Below are 10,023 nucleotides of genomic sequence, written 5' to 3'. Positions count from 1 at the left end.
TGTTGTAAACCTAATGAACTGTAGATTTCTTTATACTGTACCATAGGCAGACAATCAGCTGATTCAGATACCTTCATGAGTAGTAGTCTAGAAAAGACAATAAAACATGAACTGTAGAACTTTTAAAGGAAGTCAATAGGAGCAGAATTAGGCCAATGCTGAATACTTTTGAAAATCCCACTTTAAGATGTAAAGGAATGAAATAAGAAGTCATGGATATTGTGGTTCTAACCATGTTTATTCCTCACAGAGTGGTGAGGTTTGGTCAAATGTCTACATGTGGGAAATAAAGGTAATATTCTCACCAAACATTGCCATTTTATCTCACAGTCCCTGCTTAGATATGAATAAACAGATTATAGTCTGGTTCTCTATGCACACATACACTTGTTTGGTTTTTGATCAATGCATCCACAAGTCTCCGGTGAACGGACTTCACTACTTGTTGATTCTCGAATATGGCCTATTAGCCATAAAAAAACCACTCTTCTGGGACACCAAGAGAAAAGCAGATTATGGTTTCCTTAGGAAAGCATGAACAACTATTATGCATAATATGCCAAAACATCCAATAACACCAAACTGAAAAGAAAATCCACCTTCTGAAAGATAAGATGGTTCCTTGTTTTTTGCTGACAAGTGAAACAAACAGAGACTTGAGGCTAAAATGTGTTGTAGTCCTTCCCCACTAGGAACCCTCCAATCTTGTTGCTGGTACAAGCTAACCACAATTTCATTCTGCCTTCAGCACACTGGGGTGCTTTTATCCTTCCAGACACTACCCCTAAGCCTTCATTTCTGCCTTTGAAGAACCCTGCTGTGTTTTCCTTACATTTTTCTTAACCCCAACACTTCCTTTCATAAAGAAAGCCCCAACTCATGTTAACTGCAACACTTGGTTCATATCCAAAGAGCTAATCATTCGTGGTCATGACTGCTCAGCTTTCAGGCACTGTGGCATGCAGCAGATCTATTTTCTTTTCTAAATCCAACTGCGTGTAGCATCCACTGGCCAGACAGGATGAAGTTTGTTATATGTACTTGTGATCTCTTTTCAGCTATTGCTTTTTGTATTGATTTTAAAAGAGGGCTCTGCAGCTTTAAAGAGATTTCCAGACTTCTTTTTGTGACGAGGGAAGAAGGTGGGGCAGTGAAGGAGGTGGGGACCCAGGAGAATGAAAGAAAAGGAGTCCAACAAAAAGCAGTTAAAAAGTGTGAGTGACAAGTTTTGGGCAACAGGCTTCAGCTTGAACTGAACCCTGTGAGGTCGTTTGCACTAAGAATGGAAACAAATGAGCTGGATTTTCATGCTTGGTGGACAGTGAATGAATGAGCATCTTTTAAACCCCTATCAGGAACTCTTTGGATTGTCATTATAGCTGGAAAAAAAGAGAGAGACTTTTGAAATCTGTCCATGTGAAAGTATCCTGATTCTTAGCCTTTGCAGCTATGGGCTTTAGACCTTTTTCCTCACTGTGGAGGAACCCTTTAAGATGTAAAAGTATGCATTTGCAGATTGTGCATGAAGGCCTTCCCTTAATTAATTATTCATAATTAAAGAACCCTGCTAAATATTGATTTAGGAGAAATACAAGCATGAAGGAGACATATTTCACAGGGGTGCTATCTCAGGTTAAAGACAAAACTGGTTTGTATAAGATGTACAAAAAATACAACAGAGTTGGCTGCACTTATGGAAATGATAGCTAATCTATAATTAATTATATGAAGGGATTAAAGGCAAGTTCACAAAATTTGATGCTTTCTATTGATGGGAGCTGAGCAGACATGCCAGATGGAGTGGGAGGGAGGCACTTCCCTTAAGTCTAATTTAAGCGGGGACTGAAGGCCATAGGTCAAATAAATTGTCCTGGAAATATGGGAATCTAGCTAAATTGTTATCTGACATAATTTGATCCAGCTACTTTCTCCTGGAGCAGGGATCAGCATAGAAAAGTTTGTAATGAAGTTTCTGATAGGAAAATAAACACAAAATTTCCACTAATCAGTTTCATACTCCCCTGTCATGAGCTCTGGCAAGGTCTTTTAATAATTAGCCTTGCTTATCATTTTACCATGTAAATTATTTACCTTCTCTGTTTTCACTGTTCATTATTTTTACTGTCTTTTTGTCATCTTGATAGAAACATACATGAGCACTCCTTAGGTAAGAAAATAAACTCCAGCTACCAGCAATGAGCCATGCCTGCATTAGTGCTGAATGCTACATGTAGTCTGAAAAATAAGCCTGTGGTGTTTTAAAAGCACATCTTTTATAGCTGAAAACAAATATAGGAACTCAGAACACGCCAAATGAACTCTGTTAAGGAAAGAAGAAGTGTGAATTTGAGATGTGTAAAGCATTCCCACCTTTAGCATATATATTATCTTGTCTTTACATAACATATTTCATCCCAAAGGATCCCTAAAAATGCTTTACAAAGCATAATCTATAAAGGTTTACATTCTCCCATCACTTAAATACAGCCACCTCTGGTTTCTATCTAATCCTTTCATTGTTCAAATCCTTTTATCTAAGCATAAAAATATTACCTAGAATTGTGTGTCAGGCACCAAAATGTTGCAGAAAGTTGGCTGTCTTCAAAACTAAAAGCAAGTCCTGTTTTGTACAAGTCTCTCAGCAGCCACATTTGGCAGTGCATGTGCTAAATATTTTTCAAAATATTGTTTGCATGAGTTGGAGATTCGATAAATTTCTGTATCTCTGGAATGGGCACATTTCAAATGGCCACCAGTTTCTTGTACATCCTCAAGTGCACAGGCCATTAAAGAAGCCTTGGTTATTATGGTGGGACACCAGACCTGGGACAGCCCAGTGAACAGACATGAAACCATCATGCACTAAATGCTAAAAAAAGATAAATGGAAAAGGAGTCTTTCAGTCTTCATTATCAAGTATCCATGGGTTTGCCAAAACCATAGCAACCAGTTCAAGCAATGATTAACCTAATAATGTGGAGGCAAAGAAAAAAAGATGCATTCAAGACCTTAAAACAGTCACTACTTATCCAGAGGTTGTAAATTTCCCTGCTAGTACACAGAGCCAATGCTAAAAGACCAGAGACGTCCTAAATCTCCAAAGAAAAGAGATCTGATGCAGTAAAACCCACTTACTGAATCCTTTCTAGAAAAACAACTAGTTTACCAAACAATCGCCCTTCAGGCCTCTGCTAGTACCTGTGACTTGTATTCTAGGTCACATTCTCCTCCTCCCACTCATACAAACATGGAGCTTCACACCAGGACTTTTGCAAAAGTGCGATTTTGATCAAGCCGTTGCCTGAGTTTGAAAGTGTTATAATTTCTTGTCCTTTTTTTCCTGGTCTCATATCAGGCTTAGGCAGGGCGCATATGGAAAAGCTGAACTGCGGGAGGAAGATCAAAAGACTGGCAGTATGGAAACTAAACTACTAAGGAACCAGAAGGGTGAGGGAGGAATGGCATTAGGCCTCTAAGGAGGTGGGGGATGGGTAGCATTCAGGACTACACCCGCACCCCACGCCCAGACACACACTTCTTCTCCCCTCCCCCTCTCCCAGCCCCAATTACCTTCCAAGAGGCTTCCCGGTCCACTGTGCCCCAGGCGGGGGAGTGGAGCTCAGCACCACTGCTCTGCATAGGGCCAAGGGAAGAGGGGGTGCCAGGACGCTCCGCGCCGCGTGGAGCCAGTAGGGGGAGCGATGTCCAGGGGAGCTCAGAGGAAGAAGGAGACCCCGCACCTTGCCTGCAGCGAGGCAGTGAGCAGCAAGGCGCCGTGCTAATCGTTGTCCCGGCTAGCAGCTCCCCGGGGCCAGGCGCGGCTGGGAGCTGTGCGCTAGTCGGGGAAGGCGGGCTGCCGGGGCAGCGTGGGGAGAGTTCCTTTGCTGGGGCAGTAGCTGGCGGAGGAGAGGCTGGGCCCGAGTGCCAGCTGCTCACCCCCGCAGCACCAGGGCCCCACAGCTCCCTGATCCGCCCATGGCGCTGGCGTCCCTCCCCGGCCCCACCAGAGCCAGCTCCCTGCGGCTCCGCGCTCAGAGCGAGCGACTGGAACCTGCTATAACCAACAGCCCCGGCTGCTAGGTAAAGGAAGGGCCCCGCCGCAGGGTGCTTTGCCCGGGGCTCGGCTGCTCCTCCAGGCAGGCCAAGTGCGGGTTGCACATTGTTACTTGCTCCTAGGTAACTCTGGCCCACGGCGCGTGTCGGTGACGACCCGTCTGGGCGCAGACTGGAGAGCAGGATGCTGACGTGGGGCTGGCAGCTGAACCCCAAACCACCCCCCTCCTCCTGCCCCCACTGGCCGCACGCTCACTGCCCTGCCTGCTCCCGCCAGGCACCGGAACGACTCCCGGCTTTCAGCACCATGGCCAGTGGCTGGCCCCAGTTTTGCTCCGCGCACCGGTGTTGACAGCTCAGAGAATCCGGCTGAAAGGGAAGCTGCTGCCGGGGCCCCAAAGCCGGCGGCAAGGACAGTCCATGGCCTGGCTTCCCCCTTGGGGTCCCTCTAGCCGCGCAGTTCTGCGCCGGGCCGGGCTAAGAGAGCCGCTGTGGGCAGGGCTCTGCGCCGGCCCCGTGCAGCTCGTAGCCTTTGCACGAGTTTGGAGGCAAGAGATGGGAAGTGAAACAGTAACCCCCACGGGACCTTTGTCTGGGGAATGGCAGCCCAGGGCCAGCCACGTGCGGGCCAGTCCTCGCAGAGGGCCGGATCGCAGGCCGGGGCGCAGCCCGGGCGCCTGAGGAGGTTGCCTGGTGGAGAGGGTCATTTCGGGCTGCTGCTGAAAGATACAGACGATGCCAAAGCCTGCCAGAGGCTCTCACCAGCCCCTTCTGGCACCTACACCCGGAGCCTCATCGCCTCCTCGTGCAGCACAAGCCCACACTCCCCTTCCTCTCATACTGGTCAGACCCCACCTCCCCCAGCCCTCACTCTCCCTCCACCTCCTCTCCCGCCCCTCACCCATCCTCTCGCCTCACCCATCCTCTCGCCTCCCTCTCATGCTCACCGCCCTCATTCTCCCTTCTCACCCACCCGCGACCTTCGGGGCTAACTGCAGGAGACAGCCCAGCTCTTCGGGAACTGTGCGCCGTCGCTAGCAGTTCAGAGCCATGGGGAGGAGGCAGAGGCTGGTGCCTGGAGCAGGGGGAAGAAAATAGCGAGAAGAATCAGGCCAACCACCTTTAAGGCGTTCTCCACACTTAGCTAGGGCCCGACAAGCTCTGCAGGCACCCGAGGATAAGGGGGCAATGACCTTGTATTCCAATCTCACCAGGGAACCCCTATTTCAGTCCCCCTTTCCCTTGGGCATCCGTGGCAAATCCCCCTCGATTTCTAACTGGGCAGAAGCCGGGGGCTCCCAGAGCAGCTCTGGGGGATTCCTGTGCGAGCTGGGACCCCAGTTCTCAGAGCTGTGGCCTGCTACCAGCTTGCAGTACAGTTAATGCGCTGCAGCCCACCGCGCCCAGAGAGGGACAGTTCCGTGGGGAGCTTAGCCAGCGTGGGCAGGGCCACGGCTCGCGTGGGAAGGGCGAGTCCTGGGCTTCTCCTTACAAATCAGCTTCTGCCCCAGGGCTGGCCAGGGGCCCACGCCCGCTCCTGCCTTTCCATGGGCCCTTTCTTCCACATGCGCTAAGCGCGGAGGGGAAGAGAGGCGCCAACCCACGCCCAGGAAAGGCCCCGCATTCCAACCGCCCCGGGGCCAGGATGTGTGATGGAGCGTCAGTGAAGAAGGAAGGTTGCTCGGATGGGCGGGGGCTCAGCGACACTATCTGAGAAGAGGCCCCACAGGCTCCCAGCCTGTGCAGTTATTTTTCACTGTTGCCTTGGGGGGGGGGGGGGCTGTGCGTGCGGGTTTGTCCCCAATACCCAAATTTCTTTTGTTCTACAAATTGCCTCAATAGCGTCTCTTTGCTGCTTGCAAATGGGCTCAGCTGAGAACAATTAGCATCACAATAGCCTTTTGGCCCAGAAGCAACTCTTTGTTTCTCGGCCGCAGTGCAAGGGGGCAGTGGAAGAATGCCCTCCCAGAATCCGCGGAGAGAGGGGGAAAGAGCTGCCATAAATCTACTACCCAGTACAAATTGAGCCCCTAGAAGGGGAACAAATACAAGATTCATGGGTTTAGACCAATTTTATAACCAGCCTAAGGCCCAGACAAAACCCAGGGATTTGGAGAAACTCTGCACTGTAATTAGGAGTGAGATGTTTTTAAAGACGCCTGACAAGACAAGCGTGCTTTCAACGGGAAGATATTTTTTTACATGGCAGGTAACTGGCGTCTGGATCCTGCAAAATCCCAGGAAGCGTGTTTCAGCGTTTACTGTTTTGCACCGAGTTAAATTAAAAGACAAACTTTAAACCCGCCCACTCTGACCCGCAGAGCAGCTTCCTCACCAGTGCGGTGCCTCTGCATTGGTGTGATGGAAATTGTTTGGGGGTAAGGGCCTGACTAGCATAATGCAGGTTTTGTCACGACTTTTTACATACCTATAGTTGTCTGTCACTATAAGCATTAATCATGCTTTGCTAGGCTCTTTTGCACACAAGTTCTGGAAGTTACTTCCACTTGCAATATGGGATAGCGGCAATGAGAAGATGATTTGATTTGATTTTAATTGCTCGGCTAAACCAGTGATAACGGCACCCGGGGGAAAAACATGTAATTCTGCAGAACAACCCCTCAGAGAATAGGACACTGTTGACTACAAACGCAGTTCAGATGCCGCTTTATTTGAAAGTGCAATACCGAGGCCAAATTCTGCTCGCCTTACCCAGAACTCCCACTGAGTTCAATGGTAGTGATCAGGAGAAAAGGAAACAGCATATGGCCCATGATTTCCAGTCACTCATCAAACAGAATAAAAGCGAGAGAGAAGTCCAGTTACGCTGCCTAAACAAGAGAAATGCATTGTGGCATTGGTTTTATCCAGGGAAAGGTTATACAGTGCCTGTCCCAAACATACATTGTGAGGAAACTGTGACCTATTGGATATCCAGCACGTTTCACTCCAGAGCTAGCCGCATTTTAGTTAAGTCCCTAGGCCCAAATACTGATACTTTTATTAGTAAAAATAGCCCCCATTGAAGTTAATGGGACTTCTAGTAAGGCCAGAGGCGTTGACCCATACACATATAAGTAACCTCCGCCACTTGTGGAGGGGGTGAAATATAAAATCGCCTGTTTTACAGACGCATGAGTTGTGTTCAGACACGGACTAATTTAGAAGCTCTGTGCGTGAAAATAGTGGGCAGTGTAACAACTTCGAAATGTTTTTAATCATTTCATCGTTAACGAAACAGTGGGAAATAGAGATTTTGTAGGGAAAGAATACTTCTAGAGGCAATTTTGCTAAAAAAAAAAAACCCTATTCCTTCGTCAGTGAAAATAGTTCTCAAGTGCTGAAGCGGTCACACCAGAAAATTGCCTTTAAAAAGGTAGCAAACCCCTCGGTCCTAACCCCTCTTCCCTCTGTGAATTTCTTGTTCAGTGGAACTATAAAACCTTCGGCCTTACATTTCCAGGTGCACACTTTTCTCGTCCTGTAAACAAGTGAATATTGCAATAGGCCACCAATAACTCATTAATCTTGTGTTATTAGATTAAATCCCCAGGCATTAAACAACACCTCCCTTCATTCGTCTGTTTGCTGTTCCCCCATCCGGGTTTTGATTAGTGCCATATATCTTCTCTGGATTCAGGTAGGCAACTTCAGCGGTGATGTGAAATGTATTGCGTGTTAAAGATGATAAGAAGAGAGAGATTAGACATTATATGTGTATAGGCGAGTATATCAGGAGCGACTATATTTTAGTGGGCGAGTAGATCTGCCGAGCTATGTCGGTGGGGTGGGGCGACTGCAGGACAGAAGGCCGGCCCCAGACTACTCGGAGTTGGAAGCAGGGACCAAAGGCAATATATAAACCCGTGTTTCTACATGTAAAGCTGAGCAATAGGCTACGTACAGTAGCATGCTCAGCTCCTTGATGACTCATTGGCAAGTAGCCCCGCGTGTGTGCCAAACATTCTCTAGCAGCTTTAGAGGAGACAGGCTTTATTGTCTTTTTTTTTTTTTTAATTATCACCACCCGAGCTGTTCAGTACAATCATTTAAACCGGTGCCAAAAATAATCTTATGTACAAAATATATATCCGCTATGAAATATATTCAATAAATACAAAGAGGGACAAAATTAATATAATTTACCTTTTCCCAGTACGAATATTTGATTTGTTTTAAAGACGTGCGACCATCTCACATCAAAAAGAGCTTTGTCTGAAACTTACCCGCCAGAGACTCATGGATCACACACACCCCCACCGCCCATACCGGAGGGAGAGGGTCCCGGATTACAAAAAGAGAAAAGCATCCCTCTCTAAACCTGCCGCGTTCCTAGCGCCCCCTACCTGCTCCGGCTCTAGCAGGAGCCCTAGAAAGTGCACAGCCAGGGGTTTGACCCCCAGTATGTTTTAAGGCAAAGCTGATTTCAGAAAGTCCCTCCAAAGATCATTCTCCTCCTGGGGCCGCGGGCGGTGCGTGTCCATGGTTTGACCATCCGTGCGTCGTTTTGTGTTTGCAGCTGCAAACTAGTCCAGGGGCAGAAAAGGGGGAGCGGGAGTCCCCAGGACACAGCGGTGGCCTCAGACAAACTCGGGGAAGGCGTGAGGGCTGGGTCGGAGACAGGCCAGGGTGTCCGCAGCCTGGTAAGCGCCCCCGTCCTCCAGGGAGTCAGTGGGGCTCAGGCTGCCCGCCTGCGAGCCCGGAGAGTACAGCGAGTCCCACTCACAGGGCGAGAGGCTGCCGGGACTGGCCAGCTCCACTGGCTGCCGGAAGGGTTCCCTGCCCGGCTCCGGCTGCCCCACGCCCAGCAGGCTGTGGTCTGCCATGCGCAGGGTCTCGGTCAGCGCCCAGATGTAGTTGTGGGCGAAGCGCAGCGTCTCGATCTTGGTGAGCTTGGCGTCGTCGGGGAAGGTGGGCAGCACGCTGCGCAGCGCGTCCAGGGCGGAGTTGAGGTTGTGCATGCGGTTCCGCTCCCGGTCGTTGGCTTTCATCCTGCGGCTCCTCTTCTGCCTGCTCAGCACCACCTCGCTTTTGGCCTTCGTGCGGCCCCGTCTGGCCTTCTGCTTCTTCGGCGGGCACTGCCTGGAGTCCGGGGAGGGGACTCTCCCGGGTCCCGCTCCGGCAGGGCAGCCCCCTGCCTGCAGCCGGCTCCGGGGAGGGCTGGGCGAGGCAGACAGGCTACCCGTGCCCAGGGAGGAAGGGGAGGCTTCACCAGCAGGCGCGCCGTAGTACCGCTCCCCTGTGCTGGACGCCGGGGCGCCGGGAGAGCAGTCGGTCTTGGGCGACATCCTGCAGGGAAACCCAACGCACAGGGACCCGTCAGTTTCCATCCCGCGCCTGGCGCGCTGCCCCACAGCATCTGCTCACATGGACCCGTGGGGCTGAGCCCGCGTCTAATTCAGGGCAACCAGGCAGCGTCCCCGGCGACTCCTGGGTCTGCAGCTGCGGGCGCCGGGGGCGCCCAGGTCCCTTTAAAACACAGATATCGATCCGAGTGCGCAAGGAAGCTCTGGGCGAAGGGGGCGCTTACCTGGATCCCCCGGGGATGAGGCTGGCGCGGAGGGAGACGCCCTGGTGCAAGAGCCGGGCCAAAGGGGTCCCTTGTCTTCTGACCCCGTGGGGACGCGGAGCAGTCTTCGCTCAAGTGCAGGGGAGTGGAGGCTTCGCGTCAGGCACACGACTGCCTTTGAGCGCCTATATATGCAGGCCTGAGACAATGGGGATTTCCGATCAATGCAGCGTGTGCCCCCTTGGCACGCTTTATCTTATCGGCCCGGTCCGGAGCGTGCCTGGCTCATTGCTGCCCGCCGCCGGCCAATCAGAGCGGCGGCCTGGGGCAGAGCCACGCGAGTCCCTCTAGCTGCTCCCGCACAGGCCGGCGGGGGGAGGAGGAGCAGGAAGAAGGGAGGCTCCAGCCCCATTCTGCCTCGGCAATAGGCCTGGACGGGTCATTGCCGCAGCGCTCGGGTC

General features: G+C 50.9%; 1 protein-coding gene across 1 annotated transcript; it reads right to left on the bottom strand.

Moving 5' to 3' along the window:
- Positions 1-7,992: 7,992 nt before the first annotated feature.
- On the bottom strand, positions 7,993-9,383 carry NEUROG3 (neurogenin 3). Its single transcript, XM_075935630.2, has one exon. The coding sequence runs from the start codon at positions 9,381-9,383 to the stop codon at positions 8,634-8,636; it is 750 nt and encodes a 249-aa protein (XP_075791745.2). The 3' UTR covers positions 7,993-8,633.
- Between the last annotated feature and the right edge of the window lie 640 nt (positions 9,384-10,023).

This window comes from Pelodiscus sinensis, chromosome 8 (genome assembly GCF_052426305.1).
Source record: "Pelodiscus sinensis isolate ZL-2025 chromosome 8, ASM5242630v1, whole genome shotgun sequence".
NCBI lineage: Eukaryota > Metazoa > Chordata > Testudines > Trionychidae > Pelodiscus > Pelodiscus sinensis.
The sequence above is the reverse complement of the archived record's forward strand: the minus strand, read 5'-3'. Positions and strand labels throughout refer to the sequence as shown.